The 16938-nt window shown below is 41.6% G+C and overlaps 2 protein-coding genes across 2 annotated transcripts; one reads left to right on the forward strand and one right to left on the reverse strand.

The window, feature by feature from the left end:
* Window positions 1-297: 297 nt before the first annotated feature.
* rasd2b (RASD family member 2b) lies at window positions 298-1813 on the reverse strand. Its single transcript, XM_058641122.1, has 2 exons — window positions 1045-1813; window positions 298-879 (listed from the first exon to the last, which is right to left on the reverse strand). The coding sequence occupies exons 1-2, from the start codon at window positions 1673-1675 to the stop codon at window positions 344-346; spliced, it is 1167 nt and encodes a 388-aa protein (XP_058497105.1). The 5' UTR covers window positions 1676-1813; the 3' UTR covers window positions 298-343.
* An 848-nt stretch (window positions 1814-2661) lies between these two features.
* Window positions 2662-16306, forward strand: LOC131467300 (MYCBP-associated protein-like). The gene is made up of 19 exons (XM_058641120.1): window positions 2662-2838; window positions 4023-4144; window positions 4247-4343; window positions 4553-4650; window positions 4900-5074; window positions 5224-5339; window positions 5447-5597; window positions 5767-5876; window positions 9603-9739; window positions 10427-10526; window positions 10910-11102; window positions 11247-11434; window positions 11576-11722; window positions 13101-13199; window positions 13292-13434; window positions 13538-13665; window positions 13750-13895; window positions 15227-15391; window positions 16042-16306. The coding sequence occupies exons 3-19, from the start codon at window positions 4277-4279 to the stop codon at window positions 16192-16194; spliced, it is 2316 nt and encodes a 771-aa protein (XP_058497103.1). The 5' UTR covers window positions 2662-2838; window positions 4023-4144; window positions 4247-4276; the 3' UTR covers window positions 16195-16306.
* The last annotated feature ends 632 nt before the right edge of the window (window positions 16307-16938 follow it).

A 16938-nucleotide genomic window follows, 5' to 3' on the forward strand; every position in this document is an offset into this window, starting at 1 on the left:
AGGATGTGTGGGCTTCAGGCTGTGGAGTCCTGGCTATCATCATGATGTGTACACACACACACACACACACACACAGGAAGGTGGGTGAGAGAGCGCTGTTTTATGGAAACTGTGATCCAATACTCAGTTTTCTGACTCAACATCCTCCCACCTGTACGTGTTGATGTATAGATGTATAGATGTATAGATGTATAGATAGATAGATAGATAGATAGATAGATAGATAATTAACGCAGTAGGCAATTACACTTTTAAGTTTTTATTTTTTAAATAATCTCAAGAGCACACTATTATACATTGTAACTGTAACCGTTGCTGCTTTCTTGTATCTCTCATTTTCCTCTCACTGAATCGGACATTTGTCCAGAGCTTTGACCGGCTTCATTGCCGTGTGTGGTCCAATCACTTGTCGGAGATCGGTGCTAAAACTCGGCCGGCGCGCAAGTGGGTACAGGACGCCGCATGGACCAGGCGCCTGGCTCCCCCTCCCTGCCACACGGCCGGTCCGCATTGCCTGGTACGAACGCAGGGACACTTTTCTGTGTTGAGACGGGCCGGTTTCTGTCGGAAGTCCGCCTCGCTTTGCCAAAGCCTCGAATACTGTCTCTAGATTAATGCTGTCCTTTGCAGACGTTTCAAAATAGGCACATTCATCACCGAGGGTTTGGAGCACCTCTGCCTTTGATATTTGTCTCTCAGACTCCGGGAGGTCCACCTTATTGGCGCAGACCAACAGTGGAACCTGTGGCTGTGGACACATCTCTGGCACAGTTGTTTTGGTGAGTTTGGATTTAGCAGCCAGGATCTCCCGTCGTAGGACGCACACCTCTTCGAAAGAGCTCCGGTCATCTAGACTGAATACCAGAAGAAAAATATCCCCTGCAGAAAAAAAAAATCAGTTATTTCATCAAGCAAATGTGTATGCATACATTATCCAAACGCGCCTTTACGCACACACCTAACACCTCTCGATCTTCTGTTCTGAACATATAAAAACTAAAAAGCAATTCATAGTTTTGTTGTAGGACAGAGGCGAATACGCACCAGTGAGGATTGACAGCCGCCGCTTGGCTGGGAAGTCCCTTTCTCTGGACGCGTCCAGGACGTCAATTTGGTAGGTCTCGCCGCGGATGCGAAACAGTTTTCTGAGGAAATCCTCAGTGGTGGGAGAGTACTCCTCCACAAATCCATCCCGGAGGTACCGTCTCAGGATGGAGGTCTTGCCGACCCGGGGCGCACCAAGAACCACTATGCGCTTACAGTTCTGGGGCTTGGTGGAGTAAAGAGCGTCTTGTCGATGCTCTTGTCCAATCTGGTGGTGCCGACTCTGACCATGTAGAACCAGAGCTGCCAAGTGATCCAGTGGAGATTTTTTGCAGTGATGACTGCTGCTGGCAGTAGACAGTTGCCTCACGGGTGGTCCTGAACGCGTCTTCTTGTCTTGTTTCCATTGAGACGTGGCCGCTTTGATTATCCCCAAACCAGCTTTAATCCCCGACGAATTCAGGTGCTGTGATGCGTTTTTGTAAGCCATTAAGATTTTGGAGGACCCGGCGCTCTGCCCGTCCATATTAACATGAAACTGGGAATAAGCATCTATGGTGGAGCAGTTGAGCTGGTGCGTAACAGGGGTTGGGGTAGTCTGTGCGCCGGTGGAGAGGCTGCCCATTTCCATCGTTTTTGCCTGTGGTGACGCGAACACAGTGGGCAGAGGCAGAGTCCGTGGGCTGACGTTTCGTGGACCTGCACAAGCTTGTGTTTGGCTCGGAGGCTGTTGTCAGCTGCCTTTTATACAGGTTCTCCTCAACCGACCACCCGCGTCATTCTAACTGACAGAGGCGGTTGTTGTGTCCTGTGAGAGAACACAGTGTTTTGTGGAAACTTAAGCCACAAATGAGCCTCTTACTCCAAGTTTCTGAGGCCCCAGTGATGATTTTGCGTAATAATAATAATAATAATAACACTAATAATATTATTATAATAATAACACTAATGATAATAATAATAATTAAATAATAATAATATAGTAATACTTTCTTTTTAATACTTAAAACAACTTATACTAATAAGTATCAAAATAGCAGTTGTGATATAGCCTTCAGTGACGATTGGTAATGTTATTGTTATCACAGTATAAATGTACATGTATGTAAACAAATAATCACATACTACTACACTATAGTAAATATTTTTCTTTTTGCTTGGTCATAATGCTGTTTTGTTGATAGTTTATGGATTAATAGAGCTGCATCTAACGATTATTCTCATAATGATTAATATCTCGATTATCGATTTTCTCGATTAATCATGAACTGGATGGAAGGATGGACGGATGGTTTTGGTCCGTAAAATGGCAGAAAATGTTAAAAATGTTTTCCCAAACCTGGAAATGAGTCTATTCTTGAATGTCTTATTTTGTCCACAATCCAAAATTATTCAGTTTGAATGATTTCTTTGTCAAATGGAGCAAAGAAACCAGAAAATATTCACATTTAAGAAGCTGAAAAAAATAGAAAGCTTGTTTTAATTATTGGAAAAAAAAACACTCAAACCGATACATCGATTATTACAATAGTTGATGATTAATTTAGTGATGATTGATATTCGATTCATCGTTGCAGCCCGACTGATTAATGCGCAGCAGGCAGGCGGGAAGAAGAAACTGCAGGCTGGGGGTCCGTCGTTGTGTAACGCCATGGTTTGGTCCGCTGCCATGGTTACGCGTCAGACGAAACATAAGGAGACTGTGGCTGTAGGCTAGCTTGATTAGCAATGCTAACTCAACACCCTTGACTTCTTAAACCCAAATGAGCGAGAAGAGAGAGTTAAGAGAATCAGGTCAGCTGCAACCTGTCTGTCTGTCTGTCTGTCTGTCTGTCTGTGTTTCCTCTTAACTGAATCTCATTGTTTCAGATGTTTCACTCTACCTGTTCCCTGTAAGTGTAGCTTTCTGAGAAACGTATTAAAAATGTGCTTTCAGGTGGAGGCTATACAAGTACAAAATGCACATAATATCTGTAAGTTACTTAGTTGTTTATATGTTTAGCAACTTTTACTTTTACTCCACTACATTTCCTCTAACTGTCTTTGTCACTCGTTAAAACTACCAAATAAAATCAGAAGAGGAAGAGTTTGTACTGGTCAGTAATTATAGACCTTTTCTAGTCTTGATGAGCTGCTTTATACTACAGGTTTGAAATTTAGAAAAAAACTACCACTGATACTTAAGTACAGTAAATATCATATACTTAAAGACTTTTACTTAAGTTATATTAAGATATTTTTTTAAAGGTAACTTCAACTTCTACCAAAGTCATATTCCTTGTAAGATACTTTTACTCAAGTATCCCTTTTATGTACTTTATACAAGTGTGTGAGACACTGTGTACTATGCATGTGTAGTGTTCACTGAAATACATCACAAATATGCTTTAGAAAAAGTACCCAAATATAGAAAAACCTACAAATTTATATTAAAGTAAATTGTTATCTGATGACTATCATTTTATACAACAGCATGCAATGGAAATTAAAGTGCGACTGCTCTTGGATGAATGTAGTCAAATACATTCTGCCATTAATTTAGTGGTTCTTAGTGTTGGAAGCAATGAGTCTATGTGGGCGTGTGTTGGTGTGATGTGAGAGAGGAACATACCAAATTACAGCCAAAACAACCAGTCAGTATCTTTTGATTTTGAACGATCAAGGTCATTTATTGCCTCTGTGGAGGAAGAAACATTTACATAAGTAAAAGGACTAGTACTTGCTGCCGTGGCCATGGAAACGATGATCAGGCACAGTCGGATGAAAACAAATTAAGAAAATTACATAAGTGTTCCAGGCTAATGGCTTTGTCTTTGTGTGTGTTCGACCACTGACACACACTCTGGACATTGAAATGTTACCTCTTTTAAATTTAGCCAATCACTAACATACCACACGACTCATTATATACTGTGTGTGTATAGAGATTGTTGGCAGATCATTCCTACACTGGTGTCCTTTTCTTGCCTCTCTTCCAGAGAACAAGACGCTCTCCAGCCCTGACGGACACCAGTTCATCAACTCTCCTTTATTATTTTGGGGATGTCCAGGCTTTGTCCACTCATCCAGAGGACCTCAATAAAGTAGCATTTACTATTAGGTAAAAAAATAAATAAAAATGATATATTAAATATTATACAGTGAGTGACACTTGAGTCTTTTTCAAGTAATTGTAACGACACCTCAGTTTCATGTCCCAAAGCCACTGAAAGACCATCAAATCCCAGTGGTCATGGCATGTGAGGATAAGATTCATCCACTGAATGTGGACCCTGACTCTCAGCCTCTGGGCTGTTCAGGTACGTTTTGCAGTGTTGCAAAAAAGAGAAAAATGACAGGAGAACAGATAAACAAGTATCCAGTGTAAACATGTATTAATATGCTTTCGTAGACGACAGCACGCTGTGTAGTACCCACCGAAATGTCTTTTTTATTTTAAATTTAAAAATAGCTGTCATGCTGGTCATAATTCTGGATCTTAAAGTATATGTTTCTTTGTACCCGGTAGGTGTTCGGTTTGATGACAAAGGAATGGTACTTCCACACAGCGTCCTTGGCAGTTTGGATGATTTCAGGAGTTATCTGGAGGCCAAAGGGGACACAGAGGTACATTTATAAAACACATTGCACAGCAGCCATTTGGACATGTTTTTTTTTTTTTATCAGGAAAAGCACAAATGTCCCTGATCACATTATGCAATACATGCAAGTCAAGACAGTGTGACACATGCACCCTGAATCTGGGGAAGCTGAATGGAACTCAGCCATCATTAGTTTTGATGATTTACAACTGCGGCGCTTCCTCTCGGCTTCTGTGAACACGTCCACTGTCCAACCCATCTCTCCACCATCCAGTTTGTGAAGCGCATACCGAATTCTCCGAGCGATCCTCCATGTAGGAGGCATCGCTGGGAGGCTGTGGAGAGTGGGTGTGAGGCCTCTTCAGACCAGAGAAACATGCAGAGCAACGCCCTCCAGAACTGGCATGCACACATGATGCAGCGCCGGCGACAGCAGTACTACTTATCGGGTGAGCCGATTAAAGAGTACAGCAACAGAGATCACATCTGTGTCGTGATTGCGATTTTTATTTATGAATATGAGGAAAATGCTTCTTTTTTTTTAAAAAAAATCAGTCTCCATCACTGTCTTGTTTATATGTTGTTGTTTTTTTTCAAGGTTTGCTCAACAAACCGGCCGAGACTTTAATAATGAACCAAACAAACCACTACAGAGAAATTCAAGAGCAGAGAGAGTTTCTGAACCAAGTCAAGCCATTCATCCACTCTGGATATGTAAGACCGCGATCCATCTCTCAGACTCACGTTACACTGTAATTCTCCAATCCTCAAAAGCACTAAAGAAATGTTTCCATTCTCTCCGTGGCCTCTGAATGTCCTAGGGTTACCGTGTGGGTAGTGAGTTTTGGAGTGTACCCCAGCACTATGGGGATGAAATGAGCGGCATCTCGGCCACTCTGACTCGGACAGAGCAGGGCAGACGTGAACCTGTCACACATGTAGGACAACCAAGCAGCATCTGCCAGGAATCAGGTTAGAATATATATATATATATATGTATATATCAATGTGGCCCGAATACTCTGTCGTAACTAGGAAGTCACATTGAGATCATAATCAAATACACACACACACACACACATTTGCATTTAGGCTGTAAGACTGACTGTATACTTTCTGTGTGAACACTTTCATCCCGTAGGAGCTGGGACTCTGCGTCCAGGCTCTCGCCCTTGGGGGCAGGGCTCTTACCTCCAGCAACAGTACCAGGAGCTGGGGCAGTTTCTACAGGACACGGACATGAAAAAGCCAGTAATGCACATTTCATTTAACTTTCAACTGTCAAATGTTAACATCAGAATGACCTCAAAAGTATTGCCTTGAATGTCCTTAGTGTTTCTCTGAAAAAAAAACGATTGAGAATCGGTATCGGTCAGTATCAGTATAAATCCGACACGGTCAAAATCACTGGATCGAATATCGGACAGATAAAAATGCAAAATCTGATACAAGGCAAAAATCCTACATATCGCATGGTTCACTACACACAGTCTGTAATAATGTAAGTAAAAATCAGCAATAGCATTATAGCTGGGGAGTCGTGTTTGGGTTGTTTGTTTCTTCTTTTTCGGGGAGAACAATATTTGTTACACAGATGAAGAATTAAGTTTATGCTACAAACCGTTATAAATAGGACTTTAAAGTCAAACTGCTCTGTCGGACCTCAGCAAACATGCATCTTTTGAATAATTAGCCTACATACAACTGGCCATGTAAATATATGCAATATTAGCTATAAGCTGTCCTTGTTGGTGAAGTGCCCACATAGGGTAACGAGATTTCATCAGTATCATCTTTTCTTCCATGAGTTCAAGCAGATTTATGGGTTCTTTCTTTGGAATCCTTTTGACTGATCTCGATGAAATGTTGTGCCCCTTTTGTTTTAGCACACACACAGACACAGCTTCATTACTGGACCATTCGTTGTCCAAACCTCTGAGCCCACTGAAGCTGCTCACACCCACAGGACACTCTGTCTCTTGCTGCTGCAGCTACTAGCGCTGCTTATAATCACTCACAGCCTGTGATCATCCAGCTCTGGGCAAGCTGTCCTAGGTTTGTCTCTACAGGGAACATACTGCAGAACACGAGTGGGGCAGACACCCTCACGTACACTCACGCCCTCACAAACACATGAGGGCTTGTGTATGGGGGTGTGTGTTCATGTGTTCATGTGTATGTACGCTATCAATACACAAACACGATAAAAACTGTTCTTACGCTCGCATTGTGTTGCCTGCAAAATGTAAATTCAGTGCATGCAAGCGTAATGAGACGAATGAATGATGCACGCTGACACGGAGAAGGTACAATTATGAAAATATGCAGCGCGTGTCCAGAGCGTGGGGCACAAGTGCCTTTAGGTTGTCTCTGAATCACAATGACTACATTAGCAGAGGCACAAAGAATACACAAACATAAACACAGATGTGCACTTCTTTGCACAGCCAGTTCCCATTTGGTCCTAAATAATTGATGTTTTGGTGATGAAAAGGTGTATTCCAATGACTTTACTTTTATCTTCCTCTTTCTGGCACACATTTTGTGCAGCTGTTCCTCTGAGGACACTGCATTGATTTTCATTTATCTGGACAACCTAAACAAACCAGAGAGGTAACAAACACACACACATTCATTCATGCACACACACACACACACCCACGCCAGTGACATGAGAGAACGATGTTGTGGTGTGCTCTGTCGTGATGTGATGCTTTTGGAGCAGAAGTACCTTCTGACAAACACACAGACAGAGACAGATCGTCCTGTCAGTAGCTGGCTTATTGTGACATATGTGCAAAAAGAGAGAAAGGACAATGTGCTCAGAGTGGGGCTCTTGAAAGGGAGAGAGAAGAGAAAGCATTGAGAATCTGCCGGGTTACATCCATACTACTCAGTTTTTGTTTAAAATGACATCTATTCTGCTCTAGATGTGCCTGGAAACTTGACTGCCCGGGTGTTTTCAAGAAGTCTAGAGAGAAGTTAATGAATGTTGCTTGCTCCGTTGTAGTGGCTGTGTTTTAGACCCTTGGAAACGATGATGTAATTACCTCTATTTACTTCCTGGCTGGTTCTTATCAGCCACAAGTCGACTGTCGTCTGTAAACAAAAAGCTCTTTCAGTTTTAGTTTCATTCTTTCAGTGTTAGAGGAGCGTGAATGGCACCATAGGTGTGAGGACAGTCGATTGGACTGGTGCCGTCATTTATTGCCCTCACACATTCTGACCCGTCACTGTCACAGAGATCCGAGTGTCCTCGTTGGAAAGTCCTATGTGTCTCTTATAGGAGCCATTTCTACACGACAAATATAGCTGCAATCCATTTGAGACTTCTGATTAGAACATTCTGCACATGCACGTTTGATATTTAAGTTACGTAAAGAATATGGTTTTCAGTAAACCTTATTGACACAAAGAGTTACGTCTGTGGAGTTATGTGTATATTAAAAGGGCCAGTGTGTAAAAAATGTGTTACATCTCAGGAGTGAGTTTGCAGATTGTCCTCACCCATCCCTTCCCGAAGCGCATCAGAGAACTGCAGTGGCCTTCACATACCAGAAAAGATGCTGTTCTTCTTTGTCTGACGAGTGAACTTCCAATGTGAAAGCACGCTGTGGCTATAGTTTGTTCATTCACGCTGGTGTAAAAATGCTATTTACTACAGTACATACATTATAACAGGCTTATTGTGAGGTAAGGTAATCAGTTTATTGAAGTAAACCCTCCTAAATGTCACACACTGGACTTTTAAGCATGTCGACCACAGGATGAAGCTTTACTACCTTAACCCTTAGTGCTCACGTGGCACCGATCTGTGCCACAGGTGCACCCTTGGTAAATTGCCTTGGGAATAATACACAACTCCTTATATGGACATCCTAGGGGTGTGTGTTTATAGGTCATATATTCAGGATTTAAAAAATGTGTGTGTTCTTATTTTTACTTTACTTCTTAGTTTTTCTTTTCTTTTTGTTCATAAAAGGAGCCAAGTGAACTTTGAACCCTCTATTTTGGACATATATTCTTTTACCCTCTGTATATACCGAACGTTTAAATATAGTAATGGAAAAAAGCAGCTGACATGCTCTGGTAAATTGCAGTGGGAATAATAATAATATATATAATATAATAATAATATAACATAATATAATATATAATAATACATTTTATATGGACATCCTAGGTGTGTGTTTATAGGTCACATCTTTAGGCTTTACAAAATGTGTTTTTTCGTCTTCTTATGTGTTGTTGAGTCAAAATTATGATTCATTTTATGCTGCCTTTTTTTTTTTTTAAGTGAGATTAGTGATAATTGTGTCACAAAATAGACCTTTTTTTTCTTCTAGTTTTGTTCATAGAAAGGGGCCAAACTTTGAAATGTGACAAATTTCAGATTGCCTATAGGTTGTGCTGAAAAAAATAAGGATGTAAGACACTATATATTGCGCATTCATATAGCCTCTGTATGTACGTTTTAACATGGCCATGGGAAAAAAGCGAGGTTTAACGGTCCTTTCAAGATATAGTCAGAGCAACAACAGCAGTTCCTAAATAGATATTATGATTTCTAGTGGTACTTTTCCTACTCGGACATGTCACTATGCCTCTGTGAAAAATGCCTTTTCACTGATATTCTGGTAGAGCTCTGCACACAGAATCCCAATAATGTGCAGGACACATGTAAATGTTCCACTCAAACACTTGAGTTGAGCTTAAAGGAGTACAGAGTACATGCACCTTTTGTAAGCTTGAATTTTGCTCTTGATCACTGAACAATGTGTCCCCCGACACCTTGTCCTGTCCTCAGACACCTGATTTTGTCTTCTGTGTCTGTACCTTCTGCATGTGAGTGGAGAGAGGAGACACAACCCTATTGACACTAGACTGAAGAGTATATGCCTGGCGTTGCTTTTTTTAACAATGGCGACAAAATGGATACAGCTTGAAAATCACGACTCTGTGTCACTCTCGTTTCAGGACATCAGCGCACTGCAGGTGATAGGCTCTGGCAAGCCATTCACATTTGTCACAGTGTGCCGTAGTCCCTTAGTGGAGAAGGAAGCGGAGAAGGAGCTGGAGCAAGAGGAGGAGGAGACAGAGAAGGAAGACAACCTGTAAGGTTTTTTATTATTTTGTCCTTCCTTGGACTAACTGACTAAATCAAGAGTGTCGTATTAATGAATCTGCTGCTACATACTATATTCAAACAATAATGGAAATAACAAAAGGGTCAAACCAAACCCCATGATTGGTTCTCATTAGTAGCTTGAATATGGTCCATTTTTTCCCTCTTTTTACAGATCTTTTACTCATAAAACTAGACAGAAACACAGTGAAGAGCAGTGCAAGGCTTTTATTTTCTCTGAAGGAAGTGACTTTGACGTCGACTTTTGTCAATTTTATTGTTTTTTGTAGGAATGAGACTTGGTGATCAAATAACACATTTATCCCTGGAAATTAGTAAAAAAAACCTGTATTTTTTTTTGGGGGGGGGGGGGGTGAAGTGGCCCTTTTTTGCTATGACGACTGTATATGGTGGCACAGACACATTAAATGACATCCAGTTGATGTAATAAGACACCATTTTGTGACCTCTAAGCCCTGTCGTGCAGAACAACTGCTGCCATTAACATTTATGGGTTTATGCTGATTTTGTGACGACCACGTCACAACCATGGAGATAATACAGTATTTTCTGTTTTCCTCCTGTGTCCATTCAGATGTTTTCACTCAAAACAGCATCATCTAAACAAACACACACAGTTTATTCAGAGTGGTTTTTCTCTCACTTTCCATCACAGGGACCCAGAGAATGACGAGGCTCAGTCAGTTGTGCGCATTCCTGCTCTGAGGTTCTGTGGTCATCTCGCTCCCTGGACTGGAAACTCTGCCACAAGACAGGTACACACTGGCCTTTACAGTGAGTTGATGCATTTCAAAGAGAGAGCAAGCCTGTGGTATAGACTTTTCCTTATTTTGAATTTGTCTTATGACATTTCCACAGTAGGCTCTTGTTTTGGTAGTGCACAAGACACGTCAGACAAGCTTTTCCTGTTTCCACTTTGAAGAAAATTCATCATGAACAATGAAACATGATGACGCCGTCCCTTCTTAAGTAGGCTTTTACTGTGGAATAAAAACATTAGAAATCATCCGCACTGAAATTGATCAGCATGAATAGGTTACCTTTAAAAAAAAAAAAAAAAAAAATATTGATATTGATTCTCTTCTATTGAGCTGATTTGAAAGCCGGTTTCATCTGCTTGTTCCCTTTCATTGATCAGGGAGAAGTGGGAATCAGCACCACGATATTCTTTGAGGCGGTGACAGGAGAAATCGTCACGTCGCATCTGAAGATGAACAACGAAGGCTCCACAGCCATCTTCTATAGCTGGCAGCGGCTTCCCCTGCCCCGCAGCTTTCATATTCTCCAATCAAAAACAAAGCAGCTGCACTTCCTCTTCAATTCCTCCTCTGGTATACACACGCACACATGGTCAGACACCCGCTGCCAAAGTCTCTTACATCACACATTCTTTGTAGGAGCGTCAATGCGTCATTAATTTCACCCAGTGCCCAACGTGCCTTTCTGTTTTCTATGTTCCTGCCCCTCCTACCCAGGTGTGATTCTCCCTGGTGACACCCTATGTGTGGCCTTTATATTCAAGTCAGAGAAGCCAGGAATAGAAACTGAAATATGGCAGCTCAACACTCACCCCATGCTGCTTCAAGGAGCCTCAATGCGGGTCACGTTGAGAGGAGTGTCTCTCTACCAGGACAAAACTGCAGATCAAAGGCATTTTATCAAGGTAGTTTGACAAATAACCTTTGTGTCTGAGGGAGAAACATTGATATTGACATGCACAAATTAAACGAGCATGTTTCGCAGAAACCGCTGTTTCCTTTTTCTTTTTTTCCCACACCTGCGTGTCTGTTTTGTCGATGAGCAGACCAAGCTGGAGAAGACAGTGATGGTCAAAGTGTGTAAGTCGATTGTGTCTGACGTGCTGCGCGGCGTCCGCACGCCTGAGAGACCCAGCTCTCCTGCTGAGCTCTACATCACTGAAGAGGAAAGGTTTCTTAACAAAAACCCCAAGGTAACTCCGATCAGTGGAACACAGCATCCATACGGAATATTCCACTTACACTTAGTCATCAGTGAAGATGTGTTTTCTTTTTCTAGACTCTGAAGTTTGAAAAATGCTCTCATGTGCCATGTCACATGGCACATGTCTCATCGTCCATAATTGTGTCCAATTTCATGATCATTTTCTTTTTTGTGCGACCCCTTTGTCCACGTATAGTTTGGTATAATCCCTAGTCACAGCATCTGATTCACTGTGAAATGAGCCATTTATTGTGTTGTTGTGTATAGGTGGGAGCATGAACATCAGTGTGTGGCTGCCCCTCTCTGACCCTCAATTATATCTCAGCCCCCATTCATTTAAAACTCCAAAATGATATTTTTTATGGTCAATATTCTTGGTAGGTCATTAACTAATCATATATTTTGAGCGTCAATACTCTAAATGAGTCTGTTTCCACAGCAGTGTGATGGGAATGGAGCTTTAACTGGGTTAACAAGTCCATTTAAAACAGGGGTGTCAAACGTACGGAACTGGCCCTCTAGAGGTCCAATCCAGCCCAAAGGATGAATGACCGAATGATTAGAATCTAATCATAATGTGAAAGACTATATTTTTCACTTCCAGACACCTGTGACTAAATGTTTGTGCCTTTGCAGATCCTGTGGTCTGTAAGTTGTAATGCACAACTCTGTGTGGTAAATGGTCAATTTAAGTATACTATTGTTCAAATTGCAACTAATTTTTCTCAAAAAATTTGAAATTCTTCATAATTTGAAAAAAAAGAAGAAAAATTTGAAGTTCTTGTTGTTTATAGGTTATTATGCTATTATTTTACTTGTCCAGCCCACTTGAGATCAAATTGTGCTGTATGTGGCCCCTGAATTAAAGTTTTATTATTTTATTAAGTTTGACACCACTGATTTAAAACAAATGAATTGACACTTTGATACTTTGTTGGTCCTTAGGGAAACGTAGGAAGCTTTTCCTGGACAGACGTCAGTGCATAGAACATTTACAGTGTGAAACACAACAAGTTAACTTCCCTGGTAGAGATGTCGCATTCAAGGCTGAGGACAGTTTGTGCAAACATGAGGGCTATCAAGGCTTAGAGATGTGAGGTAGTGTCCATGAATGAATGAAATCTGGTGCCTACTCTGTCTCGATTGTACGGAGGTCCCCTCCACTTTGTGAACCGTGTATGTTCAGTGCATGTGTGATAAACGTCATTCATGAGAGTGTTGAACGTGCAGCGTCACAACAAAGTTGACAGGACAGTAGCTTTGCAGGCGGTGAAGGATAAGCACCCTTTTTTTCTGCATGAGTTCCAGTTTGATTTGTAGTTTCTGAACCAGCTGTGGAATAAATGTGATGTTTGTTTATTTTTCAGTTGCAGTACCGTTATCAGCCAGTGGAGGACCTGAAGAGACTGTGGCAAAAAGGGAAGCCAGAGCTCACCTGGGACCTTTCTGTTGATTCTCTCCAGCAGGTAGAAAAGGAAATAATGTGGTGCATAATAACACATGAAGTATTATTTCATACAATTTCATACAGCGATGGTAACACATTCCCATTCCTAAGGTTGTGCTGTCTCTGCCTGAACAAGAGTCCCCTCAGGACACCATCAACAGAGAAAAGGGCTTGGCCCAGCTCAACTCTCTGCTCCTGGAGCTTTCCGAACCCTCGGAACTGAAACGCAGCCATTTATCAGCGGCAGTTATAGGGTGAGGCATACGCACATGGGTTACATTCATGGAGCATCTCCTGCCCAGTCTGTGCAGTAACACTTTTCAACACTGTTGTGGTGGTGTGTGGTGCCCCCTGCAGGCAGCAGCTGTGGGTGGGACTCCTGGACAGGATGGCAGATGAAGCCATGTGGCTCAGAAGCCTGCTGGGCCTCCCAGAAAGAGAAACTGGGGTGGATAAAAAGGATGAATCCTTGATCTCTGATGCCGGTGAGATGCACACACTTTTACTCCAACATAGATCAAAGACGAGGCATTTAAGTCACGGTGTTTACTGATGTCACTGAGTCACAGATTTGCCTGGTGACGCAAGCAAAGATGAGAAGCATGAGGAAAAGGGAGGAGCAGCCGCCAAAACAGCAAGGAGTGCGTCCAGATCCAAAATGAAAGATGATAACAAAGAAGAGTCCAAGTCACCAATGACTGAAAAATCAGTGGAGGTGAGGGAAAAAAAATCATCAACACAGAGAACAGTAAAATGTTTTGCCACTGAGTGGCAGCAGATTCACAAGCATTTTTAATTACTCAGTCATGAATGAAGTGCAAAGTGGGTTTATTTTTAACTTAAAATGTGGCATGGAGGTTGGTGTCAGATGGGTTAGTCGAAGTATTTTGTTTTTAAAAAAAACTGCAGATCTATACTTTCATCTAGAGTGTTGAAGAGAAAAAATGACCTGTTGATGCCAAAGGTCAGGGGACAATGGCCAGACTGATTTGAGTCAACAGTAACTCAAAACAACCACTTGTTACTTTATACAGCATGTCAGAAAACTTGAAGCAGATGGGCTACAGCAGAAAAAGAACAGTACTGTTACAGTAAAATCAGTCTTCTCGCTAAATGAAAAACACAATAATGTCCACAGAGTGTTTTCTCACAGAGAATCCATTTGTGCGGCAAAATGATGTGGCCATTTGTGTTTTTTCTCACCACGCTCCCCTCCTTATCTAATGGTGCCACTATACGCATTGTCCTGCTCACACATGCACATTTTAATATTGTGTTGTTCATTCTCATTCATCCAGGTCATAGTTCTCCAGAGGTCATTGGCAATCAGTGGCAATTGTATTCCTGCAGATTTCGTGAAGACGTTTCACCACTCACCCGAGAGGCTTCTTGATTTTTGGAGTCCAGCCCAGTCGAGTAGCAGAAGAAGCCTCTTGGATGAAAGGTGAAACATCTTCAAGGAATCTACAAGACCACTTGCCACTGGTTCATTAACTCAGTGAGGATGCTGTGAGTGTTATTCAGACGTAGCTGATGCGATGTTGTGATGCCGCGTCCCGTCGCTCACTTGTCTGCCACATGTACCAATGTTGGTGGGTGTCAATTTGGCACTGAACACAGTTCAATCTCTCTCTCTCGCTCTCTTAAAAATCGTCCACGTGACCATTTTGAGCCATTAAGAGTCAGTGTGTCAGTGTATACTTTGATGAGTGATTTTCTCCTCCGTGTTCTGCGTGAATCATAGGTCAGGTACGGACTATTACTCACAGAGTACCATGGTAACAGAACATGGTGTGAACATGGGCACCTGCTCTCCAAATGTCCAAATGTGTGCCCTGGCCAGGGTGTGAATTAATGGGACCTGGACTCATTTAAGCCATCTGTGCGAGACACACACACACACACACACATGCAATACTATATATCATTATCATACCATCAGCTGTGCAAGAGGTACTCAGTCATTACACAAGCACTCACCCACCAACTCATTTTGGTAATGTGATCATTCGTCAACATGTTTTCTGTGGCTCCTTGTGCACAAAGGAGGGCAAAAAGAGGGGGAAAAGAAGAGATGACGCGGGGAAGCTCACCAAGGAAAAGCAAAGGAAAGAGTCCGTCTCGCTGACTGATCCAGAGAGAATCGATCAGCCACTTCCCGATGTGGAGCCAGATAAGTTGGACATTTACGCGAGGCTCTTGCACAAAAAGGTGAGTCTTTTAATTATCTTTCCAATAAAGTCTCTGCGTGTGTGTTTATAACCTTGAGTCATTATGTCACCGTGGTTATTTCAGGTTGGGATTAAAACAATTTAATTAAATACATTTAATTTAAACCATCAGATGCAAATCTTCACAGATTAGTTAGAACTATTGAAAAGAAACAGGCTGTGATAAAACTGGCTTATAATTATATTATTATAATAATAATAATAATAATAAGAATACGTGTAATTTATTTAGCACTACTCATGGCCTCAAAGTCACGTTACATTGATAGCACAATAATCTACTGAATGTTGTTGTGGGCAATATGAGCTTAAAGTTATAACAATACAATATTCAGTTTTACTGATTTCCTTGTTGTACAGTGGAAACCAGAACATATTCACCTTTAAGAAGCTGAAAAGTCAGAAACTTGCTGTAATTATTGAAAAAACAACACTCAAACTGATTATTAAAATATTTCAATTAAAAATCGATTAATTAAAAAAAATGGGCCACCAGTTAGACACCTCTGCACTGATTGTTGTGATTGACTCCTGTTTTATGGATGTGCACTAAGAGATAGAATAAAAGTACCAGTGATAGATTTCCAGTGTGTGGCCTATATCCTATCTTTACATCAATCCATCTGGCAGGTGTATGCTTTGATGGAAGACCTGGTGGACACTCTGTGTGACCTGATGAATGAGGGAGATGAGGAGGCGGAGGACACTCGAGGAGGACACATAGTAGGCACAGAGGATCCACTGAATATTATCAACCAACTCCAACCAAGTTTATTTCATTAAAATATGTCGCAGAGGATTCCTGACCCTGTATCTCTGTTTTCATGTCTTATTACTCTGCCAGTGAGGTTATGTTTCCGGCCATGATTGTCTGTCCGTGAGCAGCATAACTCCAAAAGTAAAGGGATGGATTTTGTTTCAATTAAATTTGTGGAGATGTATGACCCAAGGAAGAAGTGATTGGATGTTGGTGTTGGTCTAAATACAGATCTGGATTTATTGTTTTTTGGAAAAACAATTAGATGGGGGGGGGGGGACGACACACAAACTGAGCAGCCTTGGTGGTGGTGTGAGCTCTCCAGTTCAGTCATAAAAGTCATAAAAGCTTTATTGTTCTGAAACCAGTGTTTCCCAGAGTACTTGAGTCCGGGACACAAACCCAAGTCAGACTTTAGGACTAAGCACTTGAGTCTGACTCCAGTTCTGATTTCTAGGACAGGTCTTATGTCTCGATTGTCTGAGCACTGATGACTTGGACTCAAGCTTCACCTGCAGGCAGACTCTTGATAAAGACTGTTTTCATGTTTAGTTTGGCCATTGTGCCATAACATATATTGACTCAGACCTTTTAGTTGATAAGTACCAGCATTGCTGTCATTTGTTTGTTTTATAGAATCTATATAAAATGTATATTCCATGGTCTTATCTTGATGACTCTGGGTCAGATTTGACTCACTGAGGACTCCACTACAAGTCTGAGTCTGAGTGGGCATCACATCATCCCTCTCTCTCTCTCTCTCTCTCTCT

Source organism: Solea solea, chromosome 10, assembly GCF_958295425.1.
Source record: "Solea solea chromosome 10, fSolSol10.1, whole genome shotgun sequence".
Lineage (NCBI taxonomy): Eukaryota > Metazoa > Chordata > Actinopteri > Pleuronectiformes > Soleidae > Solea > Solea solea.

Bases quoted from the DNA above. Each gene is read 5' to 3' on its own strand.
- LOC131467300 (XM_058641120.1), top strand. From the start codon at position 4,277: ATGGCATGTGAGGATAAGATTCATCCACTGAATGTGGACCCTGACTCT. The intron at 5,340-5,446 runs GTAAGACCGCGA...TGAATGTCCTAG, and splicing joins CATTCATCCACTCTGGATAT to GGTTACCGTGTGGGTAGTGA. The intron at 15,392-16,041 runs GTGAGTCTTTTA...TCCATCTGGCAG, and splicing joins CGAGGCTCTTGCACAAAAAG to GTGTATGCTTTGATGGAAGA.
- rasd2b (XM_058641122.1), bottom strand. From the start codon at position 1,675: ATGGAAATGGGCAGCCTCTCCACCGGCGCACAGACTACCCCAACCCCT. The intron at 880-1,044 runs GTGCGTATTCGC...TTTTTTCTGCAG, and splicing joins GCGGCTGTCAATCCTCACTG to GGGATATTTTTCTTCTGGTA.